At 57.7% G+C, this 23,373-nt stretch overlaps 1 protein-coding gene across 2 annotated transcripts; it reads right to left on the bottom strand.

Annotated features, from left to right (window-relative positions):
- Positions 1–307: 307 nt before the first annotated feature.
- RASD2 (RASD family member 2) lies at positions 308–12,207 on the bottom strand. 2 transcript variants are annotated; one of them, XM_060656488.3, is made up of 3 exons: positions 11,802–12,207; positions 6,537–6,930; positions 308–2,815 (listed from the first exon to the last, which is right to left on the bottom strand). In XM_060656488.3, the coding sequence occupies exons 2-3, from the start codon at positions 6,805–6,807 to the stop codon at positions 2,286–2,288; spliced, it is 801 nt and encodes a 266-aa protein (XP_060512471.1). In that variant the 5' UTR covers positions 6,808–6,930; positions 11,802–12,207; the 3' UTR covers positions 308–2,285. The 2 variants fall into 2 exon arrangements, with proteins under 2 accessions (XP_060512471.1, XP_078305617.1); XM_078449491.2 differs by having other exon boundaries at positions 6,537–6,816; positions 11,802–11,902.
- Between the last annotated feature and the right edge of the window lie 11,166 nt (positions 12,208–23,373).

The raw sequence follows: 23,373 nt of genomic DNA, 5'->3' as shown, positions 1-23,373 counted from the left end.
GGCCCCCAGGGGCTGATGAACCATGGGGGCGGGGGGTGTATTTGACCCCGGCACCCCTCTCGAGGGACACCGACAGCTCAGCATACACCCCCCAGAAGACCTAGAAGGGCAGGGCCAAGACAGGTGCACAACCTCCTGTGTTGGGATGCCCCCTCCCCATGTAAACTTGAGGACTAACTCAGCGCTGCCGCCTGGGCAAGGGCAGCAGGCAGGTGTGTTCCAGGGAGGAAAAGGCCAGCTCTGGTTGGAGGAAGAGACACACCGCCCCTTGGAAATACAGAAAAATACACATGGTCAAGGACACAGCTTAGAAACAAACCCACTTTAATTGGTAGCATACACAGAGATGTGGGGCAGCAGGGGCATCACTGGGTGGGACCAGGTCACACGCCTGCCCTGGCCACGGTACCCAGTCCACTGGGAGGGCTCAGGCCGGGGCCGGGCGAGGGCACAGAAGCAGGGTCAGAGCCGCTGACTTGAGCGGCAGGTGGCAGGGTGGAGGCAGCGGGTACGCAGAGCTGGAGTCGGGGCACACGCACATCTTGGTGTTCACACGGGTGCATGTAGACAAACGTGGGCATGTACACAGAACTTACAGGAGCCCTCAAAGACCGATCTAGAGACAGGCTCGGGGAAGACACCGCCATTCTCTGAAGGCCTCAAGGGCAGAGGGAGCATCAGGAGAGGGGGCACCTCGGGGTGCGTGCCGAACGCCCAGACTTAGCCCTGCTTCTGCCGCTCACAGACTTGCTGTGTGAGCTGGGGCGAGTTGCTCACCCTCTCTGGGCCTCAGAAAGAGTCACTAGGTGATCGCTAAGGTTCCTTGTAGCCCTAAATCTCAATATTTTAAAGGAGGTTAAGACACAAAACGTACTTGCTAAGAGCTGACGACAGGCCTTCGGTCTACGGGCTCAAATCCCGTCACACCCAGAACGCAGCAGTCCAGCGCCACACAAGAGGGAAAGACCCACGAGGAGCTTTCCACCTACCTCTCCGGGCTCAGCTCTGGCTCCCAGCTGCACCTGCAGCACCCCCCCCCCCCACCGCAAAAGCTCCAAATGCACGAGACAGACGGGCAGCAGGGGTGGGTACAGGCCATGCAGGTGAAGGGGAACAGGCCGAGAGGCTGGGGATGGGCCTGGCCTCAGGGTCATAAAGTGCACTGCTCATCCTCTTTGTTTCCTAGCACACAGTGGACCCGGCACCCGGCAGGTGCTCAATAAATGCTTGAGGAACGAGCACAGTAGAAGACGGCGTGGTTCTAGGCAGAGCCCTGCCCTGAACGAGGTGAAGCGTGGGGGGTACGGGGAGGTGGGGGGGGGGGGCGCTGGGACATGTCACCTACCCGCCCCCCCAGTCTCAGCCACCTCCTCTGCAAAATGGGGGCAGGAGAAGCAGCCCCAGCCTGCCCCCCCCCCATCCCCTGCCCCGTGCAAATGTAAATTGTGAAGCTCATTATCGAGGGCAGTGTCCAGCTGCAGGCAGGCCACGGGGAACCCTGTCTGGGAAGGGGGAGGAAAGCATCCCCAGCAGAGGCGGTGGGTCTAACTTGGGCGGGGGTCTGGCCAACGAGGCGTCAGTAGCTTTTACAGTACAACGATTTCCGTTTCTACAGCACAACACGAGAGCAGCAACACACAACCAGCAGACGACGCATCCGCCCAACGGACGGCCGTGGGCCCGGAGATGTGGCCACGCCCCTCTTCACACACACAGCCGCCACTGGCTCACGTCCCCGATCGACCGACCGGGACGGCTGGGGGCCACCCTGGGGGCAGGGGCCCAAACAGCTGAGTCGGAGAGGGCGAGAGTCTGGGGTCTCAAGCAGCACGGCGGAGACCCCGGGAGTCGTTTCCACCCGCGACCGTTCCAGAAGGCTCCGTCCGCGTAGGGATTCCGGCGCCTCCCGCGTCAGCGTTTCCTCCAACCCCAAGGACAAGAAGGCTCTGACTTGGGGACCGGCACAAGTCCGGATGTCTCCCACCCTTGTCCCCAGCCCCGCAGTGACCTGTCCCCGCGGGGAGGAGCTAAATGCGCCCGGGGAGGGGGGGGGCACCTCGAAAAAAGCAGAATCAGAGGGAAGCGGCGAGGAGGCAGAACACACAGAGGTCAGAGGCTGGGGTGCCCCGGTCTGGAGCCGGAGGCCTTCGAACGCGGCTGCCACTGGGGTCTCGTGGGGGGCGGAGGGCGCGGGCAGCGGGCACGGGGGGGGGGGGGGGGGGGGGGGGGGGAGGGGCACCTCCCGGAAGGCACCGCCCAAGCGCCCACCCCGGCATCCCTCCCGCTCACTGGATGGTGCATTTGTCCCTCTCACGGGCCTGGCCCTCCCGAAGGACCTTGGCCTTGATGTACTTGAGGTCACTGTTGACGCTGGGGCGGCGGGCAAAGGGCGAGACCATGCCGTAGGCGTCCACGTCCTTGACGCGGCGCATGCAGAAGGGCCGGGGGTGGAAGGCATCGCCGTACTGCACGGAGATCTTGCGGTGCAGGGCGGGGCTCATCTCGTGGGGCAGCTTGGCCATGCTGAAGAGCACATAGAACATCTCGTCCACGTTGGTGTTCTTCTTGGCCGACACCTCGAAGTAGGCGCAGTTCTCGTCCCCCGACACCAGCAGCTCGGCCTCGGTGGCGGGCACCTGGCGGCACAGCTCGCCATGGTCGTTCTTGTTGCCGCAGATGACCATGGGCAGCTCCCCCGCCTCCTTGGTCTTGTTCTTCAGGCAGGACTTGACCTCCAGGATCTGCTTCTGGAGGCGCTTGACCTCGTCGAAGGACTCCCGGTTATCCAGGCTGAACACCAAGATGAAGACATCCCCTGCGGGGAGAGGGACCCCAGGTGGTGAGGCCGCCCCCCCCACCCCCCCCCACCACCCCTCCCCTCGCTGAGTCCGCCCTCCCAGTGAGTCTATGGGGGAGTCACTCCTCTCCCCATTTCCCAGAGCGGGAGGCTGAGGCCCAGAGGGTTAAAGCCCTTGACCAAGGGCACATGAGCTAACGTGTGGCACAACGCAGTTAATTCCCCCTACAGTTCCCCGCAGAGCTGGCCATGGGGTGAGTGGCTTGCGAATTCGTGCAGACTGTGTTAGAGTTATCATAATAAATACAATTTCCATGACAGCAGGGGTCTTGCCCGACTTGTTCAGTGCACATCCCCAGGGCCTGGATCGCGCCTGACACATCGTAGGAACTCAGAGCACTGGCACCAGTCAGGCCTAGGCTTACATCCTGCCCCCGCCACTTACTGGCCACGCAGCCCTGAGCGGGTCCCACGGCCTCTCTGAACCTTCATTTCCCCATCTGTCCCACAGGGATGAAATACAGCCTCCCGGCAGGGCTTTTCACAGGATACTGAATGGAGTGTGGCACGTCCTCAGAGGTCTTAGGTATGGAGAGGACAATCAGGACACGCCAGCGTGGGCTCCTCCCTGACTCCTCACAAAACCTCCTTGAGGGGCTTTCATTACCTTCCTGGTGTCGGTGAGCAGAGAGGGGCTCAGAGAGGGCCCAAGGTCACACAGCATGAATGTGGCCAGGCCAAGATTTGGACCTGCTTCTATCCTCACCCGGCCGGTGCCTGGCACACGGAGATGCTCCCTGCTTCTTGAATAAATCACGGACCAATGAGCGCTAGCCTCCAAGACCCAGGCGGTCCCTACTTCCACTCGCTGCATCACTCAAGACGGGTCCCTGGGTCTGAAACAGGCAATTTGGAGGTGGCCGGGGAGCCAGGGAGAGCGCAGGCAGTGCCCACATCCCAATTTTTAAAACTTACTACAGGGATCACAAGCTCACACCCAAAGCACCTTCTCTGAACTTTGGCTTCAACTCATAAGAACCTGGGGGGAGATGCCCAAATCCCTGTTTCCCAGACGAGGAAACTGAGGCTCAGGGGGGTCGGTGACTGGCCCAGCGTCTGGAGAGGAGAATCCAGCCATTCTCCCTTCTGGAAGCACGGCTGCCTCCTTTCTGCGGACCCCCAGAGCATAGCATTTGTCCCCCCATAACAGCGCATGCCACATTCGGAACCATGCTCCGGCCGGTGGGTGTGCCCCTCACCAAGAGCTCTGGAGCAGAGGGAGACAGTGTCACCTGCGTCCTCGTCCCCCAGGGCCCCGCACACAGTGGGTGTCCATAAAGCTGGGCGAATGGGTGTGACGGGATGGAAGGAATGGGGGGTGTGGGCTGTTTAAGGAGGTGCTTGCAAAAGGCAGCCCCAGGCCTGGCGACCGTTTCTGCCTGGGATGCCAACCCCGTCCCATTAGGCTAATCCTGGGCCCCTGAGGACTCGGCGGCCTGGACATATTCAAATGCAAGACTGCAATGCCAAGCTTCAGAGGCAGCCTGGCTGGCAGCTGGAAAGAGAGCTGGCGGCAGAATTAATGGCTTTCAGAGTTTCCTTCTGCACCAGGTTGGAAAATGAGGCACGAGCTGGTGAGTGAAAAAAGCAAGCAGCAGACAGATGTGTTCCGAATGATAAGTGCGCGTTCAAAAGAGACGGGCGAAAATACTCCCTATTACAGACAGGATACAAGTGTAAAGGTCAGTGTGTTCATGGAGGGGGGGTGGGGTCCAGAACAGTCCCCACCAGACTGAGGGGGTGGGCCACTTCCAGAGAGGGGACAGGAGCCTGGAGCTGGAGACACAGGTCAAGGGGGCTTTTTAGGCTTATTTGGGTTTATAGGAGGGTGTGTGTGCATATTATTTGTGTCATTCAAAATTAATTTTGGAAATATGCACGTGGCCCGGCTCCACATGGCTCTCCCTCCCTCTGGTGTTAGCCTTTGTGACATCAGCAGGCACCCAGTCCCCTCCCCAAGGCAAGGAGAGCTGAGCTCCACGTGTTGGAAGTGTCCCCAGTGCCTTCCTTCCCTCCCCACAGCCACACTGCGGGGGGAAGCAAGCTTATGTCCATTGCACAGCCAAGGAGACCGAGAATCGGACCCCGGGTCACACAGGTAAGCCGTGGTGGAGCCAGGACTGGAACCTAGGTCAACGCGGGGCTCCTTCCATCCACACAGTGCCTCTCCAAACCACGGGGTGGGGGGTGAAATGTGATCTGGGTCAGACAGTCAGCAAGGACAGCCCGCAAGAAGAAGCCATCTGCCCAGGGTGCTCAAGGACGGGGCTCGGCCAGGGTGTAGGGGGAGGAGTCCGCACAGCACGGGTTTCTTGGTGCAAAAGCATCTCGATGTGGGGGGCTATTTTAGTGATGGTTAGAGGGGTACTTGCTCATTCCTCCCCTGCATCACTGCCCAGCCATGGGAGAAGGATGCTTAGGAAACGGCTGAGTTGGGGCATCTGAGTGGCTCAGTCGGTTAAGCGTCCGGCTTGGGCTCAGGTCATGATCTCACGGTTCCTGGGTTCGGGCCCCACGTCAGGCTCTTGCGGACAGCTCAGAGCCTGGAACTTGCTTCGGATTCTGTGTCTCCCTCTCTCTCTGCCCTTCCTCCATTCATGCTCTGTCTCTCTCTCTCTCCCTCAAAAATAAACATTAAAACGTTTTAAAAAGAAAAGGAAATGACTGCGTAGCCCATAGCAGGCACTCTGTAAATGCTGGGTTACGATTGTTGTTTCTTGAGCACTCACTATCTGTTCAGCAAGCACGTTTGCTGTATTAACTCACTTCATTTCCACAGTGGCCTATGGGGTGGGTGCTGATGTGCGGCTCTTACAGAGAGAAAACCGAGGCGCAAAGAGAGAAACCCAGAGGAATAAAACCGGGAAGCAACTGCCCCAGGCAGATGGCCGCCCTCTTGGCCACCGCGTGAAACTGCCTCAGGAAGGCAAGCATCGGCCAGGTCCCACCTCTCCACCTGCCCCCTTAATCCCCCACAATCTCTCTGGCCGCCCCAGTGTTCCCAGCAGGGCCAGCAGACTTCAGGACAGTTTAGTGGTAGAGAATAAGCACCAGACTGCCACGGACCGCCTGTGTTACCGCCTGGAGTAGCTTAACCTCTCTGGGCGTCACTTTTCCCACTTGCGAAGTGCAAAAGACCCGTCTCCTAGGTTAGTCGTGAGGATGAAATGAATCCATGCTAAGCTGTAAGAACAGGCCCAGGCACACGGCCCTCAGTACGTGTTAGCTATCGCCACCACCATTCCCGTGACCGTTGCCGAGCCCCCAGCATCACTCTGACTGGCCATTGCCCCGGTCCTGCCTTTACCGCTCTGAGAGGCAGCGAAGGCCCGGGGTGTCAACAGACCCGAGCCGGGCAGACTGACCACGGGCCCCGGAGCCCTGCGGGGCCACCTCCTGCAGGAGGAAGGCAGCAGCCCCTCTGCTCCCCGGAGAGGGACCGTCCCAGTGCCGGCCTGTGTCGGCTCCCGATCTGGAAGGTGGCACCACGGTCACGAGTACTCGGTCCCCGGCCACACAGCGCGGAATCTGGGCCCCAGCTCGACCACTTGGCTGGCAACTCCTCTCTGACCCTCACGAGGGGGCTCTGCTGGGAGCTTCACTGCAGACGGGGGACAGGCAACGCGCTCTGTCCGCGCGCCGTCCGCTGCTGAGCGCGCACGCCCGCCCCGGCACCCACCTGTGAGGATCGACAGCCTGCGCATGGCAGGGAAGGGGTGGTTGCCAGACGTGTCCAGGATGTCCAGCTGGTACATGTCGCCCCGGATGTTGTAGACCTTCCGGTGGAAGTCCTCGATGGTGGGCGTATACTGGTCGTCGAAGCGGCCGTTGAGGAAGCGGGAGACGATGGAGCTTTTGCCCACCCGCGAGGCGCCCAGCACCACCATGCGGTACGAGTTCTTGGCGGGCACGCTGAGCGTGCAGTTCCCGCTGGACAGGGTCTTCATCATGGCTCGGGACTGTGGCACAGAGCGGGGAGCGGGTGTCAGGAGGCCCTGGACCCGGCCTTGCAGCCTCTTGCTGGCGGCCTTGGCCTCCTCTGCGTGGCTCCTGTCTGGGCGTTCGTCTTCTGTCTGTAAGACGGGGGCGTTAGACTCGGGCGTCTCTAAGGGGCCTAGGAGCTCTGCCCGCTCGTTCGTTCGTGCCCTCCGAGGCCTCCTTCCTCCTCACTCACCCCCCTCACGCGTGCCCTCGGTCGCCCTTGCGGCCATTCACCCCTTGTTGACTCCGGCCCGGAACCGCTGGGGCCTGATTCCTCACTTTACCACCCGTTCGCTATTGCTCGTGGGCAAGGAGCTTAAGTTCCCTGGGACTTACTTTTTCCCAGCTGTAAAAGGGACTCCGTTCACAGGGCTGTGGCCCGCGCTGAGGTGGCAAAGTGTTAAGTAACTCCTGCTAGAACCTGACCTCTCCCTGGTCCTCCCGTCCTTTTCCAACTCCCGGCCTCCCAGGAGCTGTGACTCCAGGGCACGACCTGGAGTTGGCGCTAGAGAGCATTTCTTGGGCCCGGCGGGCTGTGGCCTTTCAGCCTTCCCAGAAACGGGGAAAGGCCGTGTCCAGACCACATCCTCCCCACCCACCCAGGGCCCGGCGATTTCACCCGCAGCCCCTGGGAATTTGCTTACTGCCAGGAGACCCAGAGATCTAGACTAGGGGATGTGGGCCAGAGAAATGACCCAGGAACAGCTCAAGTGCCTCAGAGCTCCAAGGGCTACCCAGAACTTTCTATGGGAGCTTCCTGGGCTTGTGGAAGAGGCTGAACTGGATCCCAGCTCCAAAGCCCAAATGGAACATAAATAAGCCCCCCAGAGGCCAGTCCCGGCCCCGCCACCCTCCTTTCCTATGTCAGCACCCGCCAGAATCCCCTTAGAATCCCTGAGCCCATCGCTCTGTTGGAGCTCTGCTGAGATCTGCCTCCAATTCTTAGCTCGTGCTAGTCCCTCTGCCAGAACACCCTCTTCTCTTTATGTTTCAGGGCCTGGCTCAAATATCACCTCCTCTCAGAAGGCTTTTCGCTCCCCACCCCACCCCAGCAGGAATCCCTCCCCTCTCTAGGAACTAGAAGTGGATACAGGCCTGCTGGAGTAGCGATCCCTTCTGCCCTCAGCCGCTGCCACGCACGGGTGTGCAGGCTGGGCACTGCACAAGGCACCCAGCTGTGAAGGAAAGGGGAGGGCTGTCTTTGTGGAGTTCATCTGCCCAGAGGAGGCACCTTTTTCTCCATGTGCACAGGGAGCTGTACATGCTACCTACCGCTGGTCCCCCCCCCCCCTTTCTGGCTGCCCCAGCGCAGTAGCCTAGAATGCCGCACCCACTTACCCCAAGGCTCTCTCCAACCTCATAATGTTCTACGTCTGCCATTATGCTAAGAGACTGGAGGTGGAGAGACCCCCTGGCAAACGTCCTGTGCAGGGCATTCAGGCATCTGTATCCGCTCGCCCTGCCCCACTGAGAGCCGCTGTGCAGTAAACCAGCTCTCAAAAGTATCTTTTTAAAAAGCTCTTATTGGCAGTGTTTGTCAATCTCTGCAGCATACGCATTCCCACCACGGCCAATTCCAAGCTACCAAGAGGACCTCGATGAATGAATCGCAAAGAGGAAAAATGAATCGCACACACAATAAGCCCACTCAGCACACCGCTGACCCTGAGCCTGGAGCTGTGACCATCACCATTAGCCCAGCCCCTGCCGTGTGCCAAGTACTGTGCTAAGTACAGGACAATCAGGGTAGCTGACATTTACCGTGCCGTCAACAGAGGCCGCAGCGTTCTAAGTGCTGAGCGTGGAATAAGTCGTTCCATCCCTCAGGAACCCCAGAAGGTAGGTGGTGTTACCCCAGTTTACAGAGGAAGTTACTGAGGCACAGAGAAGTTTAGTTAACTTGTTCATGCTCACACAGCCAGTAACCAGCAAAGAGAGATCTGACCCCAGGCGGTGTGCCCCACGCGATGGCGTCTCCTCACCACCTGCCGACGGGGAAGAGATTACCTGCCCATTTCACAAATAAGGACCCTGAAGCTTAAAGGTCTACACGAGTGGGCTCTGTAGTTCATAAGGGAGCCAGGACAGTGACTCCGAGGCGAAGATCCCCACATCCCCCTCCCCCCAATTCACGCCCGCGGCCCTCTTTCCATTTATCCCACGGGATTCCGGTGCCATGTCCACAGCAAGTGCTCAATAAAGGAGCCATGAATGAATGAAGCAAGTGGGTCTGCCTCTGGAGCTCACCTGAAACCTCCTTCTGAGGTCTTCTCCCTCTTCCTCCTCCCACCTGGCTGGCCCAGGTGCGGTGCTGAGGAGGGTCTCGGTGCCCCAGGCACACCCATGGGCACACAGTGGGGACAGGAAGGCCGCAAGACCAAGAGCAGTGAAGCCTTCTCTGTGTCCTCTGGGGCTGGCAAGGCAGCCTGGACCTTCAGAGATGGGGGAAAAGAGGCCCCACGCCACGACAGCCCCCTCCCTAGCCCCTCTGCGGGGAACTTGACTCTGCTGGTGATCACCTCTGTCTAGACAGACAGGGAAGGAGGCCAGCAGCCCCCAGGGACAATGTTGGTCTCCATCACCGCCTACCCAGCCTCTAGCCGGGGGCTCCTGGTACAGATGTGCGCATATCAGTGCCTGGATGGGCCTGAAGTCAGAGAGAAGAGGCAGAGGGTCAGGGAGGAGACAAGGCATCAGAAAGAGGCAAAGAGAGAGGGAAACACGGCTTTCTTCTCCAAGAGGAGACTGTGAGTCTTCACATGGCCTCAGCCACGTGGGGCTGTGTGAGGCACCCAGACACCTGGACGCCAGGTGACAGCGATTCCGTGGGCTCCACCTCCCGCCCCCGCATCCTCCCTCCCTCTGCTGCCCCAGAGGAGGCACTGTGGGCAGCTGTGGGCCTGGCTTCTCTCCTCCCTGCACCCTCAGCCGGGGCCGCACAGTGAGAAGCAGGTGGGCATCCGAGATCAAAGGGCCCTTCCAGAATTTAGAGCCCAACCCTGGAGGCTCAGAGAGTGGTCAATGGGGACCGCTAGCAGCACAAGGACCCAAATGCAAGTTCTGGGTCACTCAGCTGACCCCAGCCCGGGGTCATTCGAAGGGCACCCGGCGGGGGAAGGGGGCAGAAAGTCCCAGACCAGGGATGGGGTGGAACCCCACTTGTCAGGAACAGCGCCCCCCCCCCCCCTCCACAATCCCCAGGGGAACAGCCAGGCGGGCTCCCATCATGCCGGGCACTTCGTGTTCCTTGTTCCAATGACTTCACAACGGTCCCGTGAAGAGCAGACCAGCATCAGTCTACTAACTGATGGGCACACTGGGGGTCGGCCTGGCTGACTCACACAGATTACCGGCCAGGCCAGGATTACAATTAGGCTGATGGGCTCCAAAGCCTGGGCTCTTACCTCCATAAAAACCTACCCCCTGGCCAAAACCAGTTTTTCTCAAAACAGTGCCTGACTCAGGGAAGCCTCAGCTGGCGTCAGGCAGAGGAATGACCCCTGAGGCCTATTATACACTCACTCCCTCTCCCTCCCTGCAGACAGCTGGGGGCAGGCATTCTGCCCAGGACTCACCCCTAAACCCTGCCCGGCCGGCTCCTAGCAGAGGCACCTGCGGGTTCACCCCCTTCTTCTCCCCCAAACCTCTCCCTTCAGGGCCCGCCTGGAAGATGGAGGGGATCAGATGGACAAGGACATCAGGACAGGAGTCTGGCCGTGTCCTTCTCCCTGGGGGGACCCCAAAGCTTGTTCACAGAACCAGTGCTCCCCCTCTCCCTCCCACACACCTCAAGCCTCCTCCATTAGCACACATGCCAGCCTCTCTGGACGGACACGTTATCCACTCGCTCCCATCCCCACACTGAGGGGTGTCCTGGGGGCTTTGCAAAGCCAACCCCATCACCCTTGGCAGCTCGGGGTGGCAGAAAACAGGCAGGCCGTCAGCTTCCGGCAGACCAGCCCTGCCTCTCACCAGCTCAGCAAATGGTTTGGGCCGGTGGGGCTGGTCATCTATCACCTGGGAACTGCAGAAACAAACCCGGAGCGTGGCCCGGATTGTTCAGCGAGAAGTCTAGAGGCTAATACAGCTCCTGACAAGTGGGTTCCTTTGAGGCACCTCCTCTAGGCATTCAAGGGGCCAGGCGGAACAGCCAGGTGGCGTAGGACTGGAATGCAAGCAGAGGTCTTGGGGGACCCCGCCTCGTCACTGCAAGCCTGAATCGTGGGCTCCTGAGCCGGCTGCCCCTTCCCAGCCTGGCCTCCGACCTGCCAGGAATCCAGAACATCCTTTGTTATCCTCCAAGGAAGCGGGGCAAAGGGAGAAGGCAGAGAGAGCCCCTCAGAGGTACTTGGAGGCCCTGTGGCCAGCCGAATGCTGGACACACTTCCAGGGAAAAGAAGCACTCAGGGAACTCGCTCCTTGCACCAACCCCCCAAAAAGCTCAAGACATGCCGAACAAGGAAGGTATTGCTTAATCTTCCCTCCTCAAAGGAAGTCCTCACCAGGGCTGGGGGTGGGGGGGGCACCAGGGAGCTCCATCCAGGTCCACAGGCAGCAGCCAGCTCAGGAAGGGGGTGGGAGTGTTTGGGGAAGGTTAAGTGCCACTTCCTCCCTGAGCCTCAGTGTCCTCCTATTTAAATGGCTATTGCTCTAGGTCCCTTAAACGGAAGGCTCCCAGCAACACATCTAGCACATAGTAGAAGCTTAGTTAAGTCTTTCCTACCAGGGAGAAGTAAAGGGCCTAGCACTCAGCTGGACCCATAGTAGGTGCTCAACTCGAATCATTTGCTCTAGATATGTAAAGTTGCCTATGATCCCGGCACATAGTAGGTGCTCGATCGGTTTAACTGTCCCTGATCATGTAAAGCTTCCTCTAGTCCCCCCCCCCACAAGCCTCCAACCTTTCTTCCTGGCTTCCCCCACTTCAGCCAGCCCCCCAGTTCTGTTGGGGTCTCTCTCCTACCTGAGAATGGCCAGCCGGGCCTCTGGCACGGCTTGGAGGGCTGCCTGGAAGCGCCTGGAGGTGCGGGGAACCGCCTGCCTCTCCAGCCGCCGCCGCCGCCGCCGCCGCCGCCGAGGCTTCCTGCAGCGGCTCCCGGGTCACTGCGCCGGGCTCCTCCTCTGCGCGGCTGGGGGCGCCGAGCTGGGCGCGGCCGGGCGAGGGGACGCGGGGAGCCGGTACCCCATGGGTGGGTTCTGAGGGCTCCGAGGGGCCTGGGCGCCGGGCGGGCTCGGGCTCGCCGCTGCCGACCCCGCCCTGCCCCGACCCGGGGGACTCCTGCTGAGCCAGGTGCCCGGAGGCGCGGGGACGTCCGATCCCGGGGTCCCCGCCTAGGTCTCCGGGGCTGGGGGAGGGTGGTAGGGACGACTCCGGGGCTTAAAGAGGGTCCTCAGACACTCCTGAAGGGTCCTTTGGCGGTGTGTGGGTGCGTGCGGGTGTGCGCGTCCCGAGTGGGCGAACCTGTGCTGGCCGCCTATGCCACCTTTTCCGCCCGCGCCAAAGGGGTTCGCTCGGGTTCGGGGTGCTGCCCGTCTCGCCGCGGCCTCCTCCTCTGCCTGCAGCTCTGCAGCTGTCCCCGCGCCAGAGGAACGGCTCCCTTCTCCCGGCGAGGCTACGCCAGCAGCCGGAGGAGGAGCAGGGCGCTCGGCTCCGCGCGCGTGTGGGAGGGGGCCTTGAACGCCGCCCCAAGGTTTTGCACGTAGCTCCGAGTTAGCCTGAAACCCGGTCCTCCTCCCACTTCACCTCCTCCGGCCCCCAGAGGAAGCGAACTTTCTGCGGGCCCTAGCTCCTCCCTCCCTCCCTCTCCGGGAGGCGAACGCCCCTCTCTCCCGCAGGGCGAGGTCAATGCCCTCCCCCCCACCCCCGCCCCCAGGAAAGCGGTGGCAGCCGAGGCTCGCGGTGGCACACCCAGGGGCAGAAGCCCAGATCAGGCTTCGGAGCGTGCCTCGGTGGACCCCTCGCTCAGGGTCCGCCCGCCCCCTCCGCGGCCCGCGAGCAGCCCTTCCAGCCGCCCTGCGCCCGCTCGGCCTGCCGGAGCCCGCTCGCCCGCCTTCCCCGGCGCCCCGCCCCCGGCACTTCGCTCGGCCAATGGGCGGCGGGTCCCGCGGCCTGGCCCCGCCCCGCCCGCCCCTCCCGCGGCCGCCGGGTCGCCGCAGTCTGGCGCTCCGCGTGCCCGGGCGCGTGGGGTCGGGGCCGCTGGTGGGGCGGCCGGGGACGCGCACCGTGACCGGAAGGCGGCATCTGCCTGCGAGGCTGATGTCTGCGCGCGCATGCACACGCACCCCGCGCCGGCCGCAGGTGACCCGCGAGGGTCCCCCCCCCACCCCCCCAGCCAGCCGCCCGGGGTCCCCAGCCCGCGCTCCAGGACTCCCGCGCGCTCCTCCATCGCGGAAATGCCCAGGTGCCCTGCCGGGTGCCCAGCCCGCCCGCCCCGAGCCGCCGCCACCTCACGCCCGAGATCGCGGGACCCTGCGGGATGGCTCGTGGACCCGCACGTGCCGCCCGGAGGAGCCGCGGAGTCGCCTTGGCCTCGCGCGCGCCTGAGTGGAGGTCGGCGCGTGCGGGTCTGGGAGAGCACTGTAGAGAGAGCCCCGCGGGGATGAGCCGGGTGCCTTGGGCGGTGCGTCCCTCACGGCATTCTCCCCGCCTGGAACTAGGGCAAGACTTCAATCATTCTCATTGCCATATCTATGCACCACATATTACTTCGTATTTTCTTAAATCCAAGGCCCAACTCTCCCCGCCAACACGTTTTTTAGAGGATCGTTATATCACTGCCTTAAATGGGAAGCCAGTATCACTTGCCAAAAATAGAAGGTAGAATAAAAATAAACACAATGAAAACAAACGAACGTTATTAAATTCTAGCTGGAAACCGGCATACCAAGGCTTGAGATGTGCCCTCAGTGGAAAAGGAAGCCTGGCGAAGTTTGGAGAGGTGTTAAAGACCTATCAGCACCCAACAGAAACTTCTTCCTTTATGCTTTCAGGAGGCTGAAAAGAGAATGTTCTCACTGTGTGATGCGTTGAAGGGACACAGCGCTGTCTATCAAAACATATTTTGTATCAGCCAGAGAACTGTCCATCACTTGCCAACCTCAGACCTGGCGAATGTCTGCCAATCTTCCCTCCACCACCTCATGGTGGGGGGTGGGGGGTCGGAGGGCCACTCAACTGAGGGTCCCACTCCACTGGGGGAGAGACTAGCGTTCAAGTCCTGCCTCTGCAGCCCCTCAAATATTTGATCCCGGTCCAGTCATGTTTCCGTGACTAGTTATTCTTCAAGGACTAGATGGGGTCACACAGGGCTACCTTGTATGGTTGTGCAGGTTGCTTACTGACTCAGGGGTACTCAGCTAAAGAAATTCACCTGAGCCTTGGTTGTGTCACCTATAAAATGGGTGTGATATACTAGGTCCACAGAGTGACAAAAACACTGAAATCATCTTGGACCTTGATTCTTGAAAGGGGTTTGCTCTGCTTGTCCCTGTGTGGTCTTGAGATTCTCTCGGGACATCAACCAGAGAAGATGAGGCAGGTGAAGGAGGAGGGACTAGGTGAAGAGTGCAGCACGTGCATTACTTGATTGTGTTTAAACAGAGGATGTGAAATCTAGGCTCGGGCTAAGGGATGTGCCCAAGGTCACCCAGCCAGCAAGTGGCAGGATCCAAGCCCAGCACTCGTTCCACATCCAGACTTTGCTTCTAGGAACTGGCTTCGGCCCAGGAGGGTTTGTGCTCAGCTCTACACAGAGGCTGTGAGCTCAACACCGGGAGGCGGGCAGGGTGTCATGTTTCACCTGAAAGGCTGGGGTCAGAAGCACTTAGGCCATCGGGCCAGTTATCCCACTCCCATGCAGGAAATGTGGCAGGTGGCTAGCGCTGAGCCCGCCCAAGAGCCCTCTGCTTCAGCCCAGTCCTCCACTCTGAGCGGGTCATGCTCCGTGGACCATATCTTTTTTTTTTTTAATGTTTATTTATTTTTGAGAGAGAGAGAGAGAGAGAGAGAGAGAGAGAGACAGAGCACAAGCCGGGGGAGGGGCAGAGTGAGAAGGGAGACACAGAATCCGAAGCAGGCTCCAGGCTCCGAGCTGTCAGCACAGAGCCCGACGCGGGGCTCGAACTCACAAACCGTGAGACCCTACCAGAGCCGAAGTCGGACGCTCAACCAACTGAGCTACCCAGGCACCCCGATATTTCCATGGATCATATCTTGAGGGCTGCTGCACTTGGATTTGCAGGGCCCCAGGAGCCCCACCTGCTCCTGCCCCTACCCCTGCCCCTCCTCAAGTGCAGAATGGCTCAGTCAATAAGCAGGTGCACATAGGGGTCGATGCCCAAAGAAGCCTCATGTGGCAATAGCACACTTCCCCGTGTATCCACTTTCCTACCCTCCTCCCGCCGTCCATGTGCCTCACTGTCTCGCGTGGACCGTTTGTCGTCACCATCTCCCTCCTTCCTGGGCTCCCCATAACCCATGACCGCTTTAATCTTTTTCCAAATAATGCCACCCCCTGCTCAAGAATTCTCAATGGCTCCCCATGGCTGAAGACACAAAATCTAAACTCTAATCCAGCGTACAAAGCCTCCAACCAGGATCTAGTTCCCATCGTGTCCCACCATCAGCCTGCCTTGCAGCTAAATCAGACCAGTTCCAGGTCCCCTCAAGAGGCTGCGATTTCCCTCCTCCGGGCCTTTGCATATGTCGATCCCTCTATCTGGGATAACTTCTCTATCCTTACCCAGTGAACTTCCACACATCCTTCAAAGCACAACATTTGAGCACTCCCTACAAAGCCTCTTAGCCTTTCTAACTGTGTGAATAGTGTTATCCTCTTCTGGGATCCTGTAGCAGGAAAAAAAAAAAAAAACAGAAAAAAACAAAAAAACAAAAAAAAAAGGCGACTCTTGTACGGTAGGTAACTGACCACTCCTTTAGGCCTCAGTTTCTTTACCTGTACAGTGGGTGTTACAGTTTCTACCTTATGGGTTGTTGGGAGAATTAAAACATCGTGTAAAATGCCTCGCACCACGACCTTGCGTGCAATGCATACCGTAGTCTTCATGTGACTGCTTCCTTCATGGCCTGTGTCACATCCTGCCTTACATTTTGGGCACACGCCTCACCATCCCCATTAGCTCCTGAGCTCCTTGGAGCGGGGATGGAGCCTGAATCATCTCTGTATTCCCACGTCGTTAAGGGCAGCGTCTTGCACGCTGTGAGTTTTTAATAAATGCTTATTGAATTGTGCTCGTCTCAACAGCCTCAGAGCAGAAGCAATGCGCAAGCTGTCCTTGGAAACAAGAGCAAAAGGGGGAGGGTAGACACGGAGAGGCGGTTTCGTTTAGTGCTCCTAAGAGCCCCGCTTACGGAAGGGGAAACTGAGACTCGGGGAGGCTGTTCAAAGCCAGGCGGCTAATGGGAGGCTGAGCTCGGGTCTGAACGACATTTCTCCGAAGGGAAATAATGTGTTTGCCTGATCAATGTCCTGTCACATCCCTGGCTGCTTTTCTAGAACAGTGGTTCCTGTCCCTAGTGGAGCATAAAAATCACCCCGGGAGAGGTTCACGTGTTAACAGCTCCCGCTCGGAGGTGTTGATTTAATTGCTCGGGTGTTGGGCTTGGTGTCCACAGTGTAAAGCTCCCCAAGTGATTCCAATGTGCAGCCAGATTTGCTCAGTGGTAGGGCAGTGGTTCTCAAAGTACGGCCCCCGGACCAGCAGTATTAGCATATCTAGAACTTGTGAGAAATACAGGTCCCACCCCAGAGCCACTGAGTCTGAAGATCTGAGGCCAGGCCCAGCCATCTGGGTTTTAACTAGCCCCCCCCCCCCCAGTAATTCCGATGAGATGCCAGCGTTTGAGAACCACCGATTAGAAGATTAGAATCGGCAAAACCTTAGACGTCAAGCGGCACGATGTTCTGATTTGGAGACAAAGGGATGGTTGGGGGCTTGATCGCGTTCGACACGTGCTAGACCCAGAGCCCAGGCATCGGAGTCAGCCTCGAGCCCTTTAGCCCAGGCCATTGGGTCACCAGCTGCACAAACCTAGCTGGATCAGGAGCGTGGGTCAGGTGCAAGTCAGTGCAGAGAACAGCTAGCTGGAGGAGACTGGCACCGTGCCTGGCATTACAGGGCCTCGCCAAGCATCCCTTGAGGTCGAGAAGTAAGGACAGGGTCAGCAGGAGCACAGCTGAACCAGCCACGCCTTGTGCCCTTCTCGTCATCTGACCGCTTCTGCCTCCTGCCGAGCATAGAAATGGTATCTGTCACAGCAGATATTCAGTAAAAGTCCAATAAAGGAAAGAGTGAATGAACGAATGAATGAATGAGTGAATAGTGTTTAGCTTCCTCTTCTTTACAACAAGAATGTTGGGTCAGATCCTCCCTGAGACCCCCATCTGATTCTACATTTCTAAGCTAAATGAATCCCACTGCAGGTGACTAGGGTGCCTTCTGGCTCTAGTTTGTGTACAAATTAGAAAAGATGCCTCCTCCGGGCAGAGGCAGAGCTTCCCTAAGGCTCCCAGCTTTGGCAGGCAGGGGAAGGGGAGGAGCACAAGCTGAATTTCCTTAGCTGAGTACCCCTGGGCCAGTAAGCAACCTGCACAATCATCCCGGGCAGCCTTTTGTGACCCCATCTAGTCCTTGAAGAAATGCCACAAGATGGGGCGTCCGGCTGTCTCAGGCGGTTAAATGTCCGACTCTTGATTTCAGCTCAGGTCACGATCTCACGGTTTGTGAGTTCAAGGCCCACACTGGGCTCTGCGCTGACAGTGCGGGGCCTGCTTGGGATTCTCTGTCTCCCTCTTGCTCTGCCCCTCCCCCACTGGCGCACGCACTCTCTCTTCCCCCCTCTCTTAAAAATAAATAAACATTAAAAAAATTTTTTAATAGAATATGCCACAAGATAGTTCTGCAGGCAGCAGCGATGACCAGGAGAGTATGGTCGTTATACCGGGTCAGGCCAAGCTAAGGGTGTGACCGGGAAAGAAATAGCCAGAATGAACCCGAGGCTTTTCATCATGAGGATCATTCTTGAAGCCCCCACTTCTCTCAGGTACTGGCTTGGTCCCAACTGCAAGAGCCCACTTTTGCCAGGACACAACCCTATGTGGGGGTGGCACTGTTGCCCTCATTTGTGGGTGAGGAGCCCGGGAGGGACCTAACGGGCTTAAAAACACCCGGGCGAGGAATGGAACAGAGGTGGTGCTGGAGGCAACTCGCCCGATGGCAATGACTGCCTGTGGGTGGGATTTACGCTCAGACACACCAGCAATTGCCACGGCTGCTTGTGTGTGTGAAATGATTATGGTGCGATCTCCGTGGGTGCCCCCTATGAAGGAAGCAGGAAACCGGTTTTGTTTTATAGGTGGCGGAACCGAAGCCCAGAGATGTGTAGCGATTCGTCCAAAGTCACTTGACAAGTAAGAGGCAGAGCCCGGGCCGACGAATATACGGGTCTTGGAACAAGTAACCCTTTGGTCTTTTTATGACCGATCGCTGTCTTCTGAAGGCTTGGCCTGAACATGCTATAATAGGCCCTCCCATCCCCCCATCTCTCTATCCAGCATCATCGTCATCATCTCTGTCATCTCCTCTGTCGTCATCACCTCCAACTCCACCATCATCCTCTTCCATCATCATAATCTCCACCTCTGTCGTCATCACCTCCATCACCACCATCATCATCAACATCACCATCACCATGTCCCAAGCCCATGAAATTTCTGCTCCTCTCTGGATGTTTGTCGGGCCCTTGGCCTTGACCTGGTGTGGTCTAGGCGGAGACACAAAAGCAACACAACGTTCGTTAGCCTTGCTCTTTTGACGGGACTCTATAGGTACCTTCGTCATCTTCCCTCACATTTAATCTTCTCACAGCCCCAGGGCGCATGCCGAGCAAAACGCTACATGGAAGAGAAGCTGTGGCAGGAGGGGCTCAGGGGCAATGGGAGGACAACAGGCCTTCTAGCCTAATATTTGTCAACTGCTTCCTTTACGCTAGGCTCAAGTTGGGGGAGGTTGGCCCTGTTCTAAGTATGCTGCACAGTTAACTCATTGAACTTGCTCAACAGCCCTGTGAAGAATATCTTATTATCCCTATTTTCTAGACAAGGAAACTGAGGCTCACAGAGGTGAAGTCACTGGGCCAAGGTCACTCAGCTCTTATTGGTGGAGCTGGGATCCGGCATCTGTGTGGGACTCCGAAACCAGTGCTCTCTCCGTGGTAGGAAGTCATCTCCGATGCAGCATTCTGACTGCCCCTCTGGGAAAAACACCTCCTGATTCTGCCCTGAAATCTGGCCTGGGCCCCTTTACCCAGAGGGTGGTGAAGACCTTAGGCACAACTTCCCAGGTTCTGACGGCCAACTGAGTCATTGGTCTGGCACCTCTTGTCGACAGAGGAGGTGCCTGTAAACCCTCAATGGAAGAGGGATTGAGGGAGGCCAAACCCACAGAGGCTCACACACCGCGCAGCTCAGCCTCCTGGCCCCAGGGTCCACCCCGTCTCTAGAATAACTCTCTGTGAGCAGTGAGGCAGAGAAGGACCCGGACTCTCACTTACTCTGCCAGCACCCTCTGCCCCTCCCCATCACCACCGGCCACATCTGCATTTGCTCGTATGAGCCAGGTGTGGTAGAAAGGACACAAGCTCGGCCACCGGACCGTCTGGCTCTGTGTCTCACCTCATTCTGGCCTGGGACAAGTTAGCTCTCACTGAGCCTCCGTTGACTCATCTCTCAGAGGGGCTGTTGCGGAGACATTCATTCCATCATTCAGCCATTCAACAAACACTTAGAGAACCCCGAACGAGGAGCCTACGGTCTCGCAGGGGAGGCAGGGATCCTGATTTGAGGCGTGCACTGGAGTTAACCAGGGAAAGCGTGTTTCAGGCAGAAGAAACAGAACACGCGAAGGCTGGGGAGAGAGAGAGCGGCCCGTTTGGAGAACTAAGATACACCCAGACCGACGGGCAAGCGGGGAGCGGGAAACGAATACGAGACGATGCTCGAGAGAAAGGCAGGGGCCAGCCATGCCTAGCAGCACTTGGCACCCAGTGGGCACGCAATCGAGGTGAGTCGCCTTCTGCGGGGCCCAGGGCAGAACCCCGAGCACCAGGTGCGTGCTGATGGGCGGGGAGAGCGGGGACTCGATTTCCTCTCTTGGTTGGCACCTGGCGCTTCTGCTAATGCCACATAATACAGTGGGCTCATTACCTCGGAGTGCTGAGCCAGGGAAGCAGGGGGGAGAGGTTTGCCAACTACCTCAGATCTGCCAGAAATAGAATCCAATGTTCCGGGATGCTAATGACTGTGGCCTTGGTGTATTTCTCTTTCCCGTTAGTGGTCTCCCGCCGCTGGGGTTGTTTGAAGAAGAGGAAATCAGGGTCGTGGAAGAGAGACAGAGGCAGCCGCGCAGAAGCCCCAGCTCCCGCCCCACGCAGACAGATGGCGAGCCTCACTCCACACCCCAAATGTGCTTCTGTAAAATTGTGCAATAAGGCAGATTGGTGTAAATCCTGTCTTTTTCCCTTCCACGTCCCCTGATCCCTATCCACTTCCAGTGGAGGTTTGTCTGCAAATTTGGCCACCCACGATTCCTCCCGTCAAGAGGGGGGAGTTCGGGGCGCCTGGGTGGCTCATTCGGTGAAGCGTCCGACTTCGGCTCAGGTCACGCGATCTCACGGCTCGTGAGTTCGAGCCCCGCGTCGGGCTCTGTGCTGACAGCTGGGAGCCTGGAGCCTGCTTCGGATTCTGTGTCTCCCTCTCTCTCTCTCTGCCCCTTCCCTATCCCCACTGATGCTCTGTCTCTCTGTCAAAAATAAACATTAAAAAAAAATTAAAAAAAAAAAAGAGGGGGGAGTTCATTTCCTCACCACTGGAGTCTGGGATATGCTGCAATTTGCTCTGACCAACAGAACATGGTTGGAAGTGACCCTGTGCCAGTTCCAGCCTGGGCCCCAAGTGGCCCGGAAGCTTCCACTTTCACTCTCCCCAAATGCAGCCACCACGTAGTCAGGAGATCTAAGCTGTCTTACAGGAAGGAGAGACCACAGGGTAAAAAAAAAAAAAGGCCACGTGGGGGGGCGGGGAACTGATGTGGCTCTTCTAGAACCTTCCAGCCACCAGCTAAATGGCTGCTTCCATATCCAGCTATCACCCCACCTACCAGAGGAACATAAGAAATCATAAAACCATTGTTATTTTAAGCCACCAGGTTTGGGGATGGTTTGTTATATAACAGAAAACAACAGAAATAGATCCATTTGTTTTGTTTCTGTCTCGTAACCCTCAATTTCGACCACAGTGTCTGTAAGGATGGACAGGCCCATAAAACACCGGAAAGAAAACTGGCTTATTCCAAGTCAAATTCCAGCGAGTCCTTACTTTTCTCACCGGTCACTTTTGGTTTCACATCAAGTGCCTCTCTCCACCTCCAGCTCTGTCCGCCTACTCACCCCCCCCCAAGTTCTGTGATCTTTCGAACCCCACTGTTCCTGGGGATCCTTTCCCGTCACCAAGGATGGGCAGACAGAGGGAAGAGCACAAGGCTAGGAGCTGGGCCTGAGTTCTAGTTCCTGTTCAGTCCCCACCTTGCTGTGTGACCTTGAGCAAACGCACAGCGTCTGGGGTCTTAGTATCTTCACTAAGTAAAGATACTTAGTTTCTTTAGTATCCTTAGTATCCTCCTAAAGAGATGGTGATTTCTACTCTTGCGATCTCCCACCCAAAGGGTATAGACAAGAAAAGAGGGGCACCTGGGTGGCTCAGTCAGTTAAGCTTCTGACTTCGGCTCAGGTCATGATCTCACTGTTCGAGAGTTCGAGCCCTGCCTTGGTCTATTTGCTGGCAGCTCGGAGCCTGGAGCCTGCTTCAGATTCTGTGTCTCCCTCTCTCTCTGCCCCTCCCCATGTTTATGCTCTATCTCTCTCTCTCTCAAAAATAAATAAACTTAAAAAAAAAAGAATCCTCAACTCTTTAAAAAAAAGAAAAAGAAAAAAAAAAAGAAAAATCTCTGTAGAGTGTCTGTTAGGAGATTCTATAACAGACAAGTACCAAACCACTATCTCTGCCCAAAGGTGCAAATGTTCAAGCAGAGGACAGGGTGCCTCGGGGAGAATCTGAAAAGCCGGTCGTGGCTTAGAGTGATGGCCACTGAGACCTCTTCCAACAGAGTCAAGGAGCCTGAGTTCTAGAGCAACAGAAGGAAAGATGTAGAGATCTGGTTCAGAAGCAGTGACAATGGGAAGTCTGAGGAGGAAAGCCCTTGCCATTGGGCTGGGTTTTCTGGGGAGGCTTTCTGCAGAAGGAGGGATTGAATGGGGGAAGGTGTTCCAGGTGGGAAACTTCTAGAAGTCACAGGCCAAGGCTAGCTCTCAGGCTATCTAACGTTGGCCAAGTCACTGAGCCTCCCTCAGCCTTGGTTTCTGCGTCTATAAAGCAGGGATGTTGAGAGAATTAGAGAGAATACATAAAATCTACCACAGGGCTCAGCACACATCAGGCCCTCAATCATTGGCCATTTCTTGCCCTGATTTGTCACCAGGAGGGTGCTCGCCCTCCTCCCTGTTCGCGCTCTAGGAATCCTGAATCTCACCTCCCACGCCCAGGGAAGCCACCTGCTCGCTGTTCTCTCGAAACCAGTCCCAGACCTGGTTTCTCTCTCCATCTTGCCTGACAAGCCCCCAGAATCACTCCTGGTTTTGGCGGGGGGGTTTCTTTCTCCTTTTCCCCTGGGGGCCTTTTAATTTCTTCCTCTGTATCATAAACACAAAACAAGTGTTTAAACGTCTGCCTCAAAGGCAATCTGGGAAGCAGAGCGACTCTTACATAAAGACCAGATGAAGGCCACACTCACCAGAAGGGCCATCTGGATGCTGGCTCGCCCTTCCTTCTCGCCCTCCACTTGGGAACCGCTGTTGGCTCATAACTAAGGATTCTGGTGGGGAGCTGGAGGGAGCAGCTGTGATGGGGAGCCTAAGGCAGGTTAACTGCCCAATTGCCCTGGCCTTGGGGTGGCCACTGCTGTGGGCCAGGGCTCCTCCTCCTTCCCCGTCCACTTCCGGCTCTACTCCCTGCCACCAGGGTCCTGGGGTCCTGGAAATGCAGGAGGAGCCCTGCCGCCAGGGAAGAAGCTGGGGTAGAAGGGGACCGTGGAGCCTGACGGTGACTCCCCCAGGCACTGGGGACAGACAGCCTGGGTGTGGATCTCAGCGCCACCACTTTCTGCCTTTGTAACTGTGAGTACCTCACTGCTGAGCCTCTCTGAACCTCAGTTTCCTCAACTGCAAAATGGGAACAATAGTAATACCCACTTAATAGGTTTATTGTTACAATGCACTGAGATCATACCTTCAAAGTGCTTAGCTTTAAAAAAAAGCAGGGGGGGGAAGGGGTGGCGCCTGGGTGGCTCAGGTGGTTAAGCGTCCAACTTCAGCTCAGGTCATGATCTCGCGATTCATGGGTTTGAGCCCCGCGTCGGGCTCTGTGCTGACAGCCCAGAGCCCGGATTCTGTGTCTCCCTCTCTC

The sequence above is a fragment of the Panthera onca genome, chromosome B4 (genome assembly GCF_046562875.1).
Source record: "Panthera onca isolate mPanOnc1 chromosome B4, mPanOnc1 haplotype 2, whole genome shotgun sequence".
In the NCBI taxonomy this organism is placed as follows: domain Eukaryota; kingdom Metazoa; phylum Chordata; class Mammalia; order Carnivora; family Felidae; genus Panthera; species Panthera onca.
The sequence above is the reverse complement of the archived record's forward strand: the minus strand, read 5'-3'. Positions and strand labels throughout refer to the sequence as shown.

Excerpts from the sequence above, each read along its gene's own strand:
- RASD2 (XM_060656488.3), bottom strand. The coding sequence starts at position 6,807 with ATGATGAAGACCCTGTCCAGCGGGAACTGCACGCTCAGCGTGCCCGCC. Across the intron at positions 2,816-6,536 it reads CAGGCTGTCGATCCTCACAG|GGGATGTCTTCATCTTGGTG; the intron begins GTGGGTGCCGGG and ends CTCTCCCCGCAG.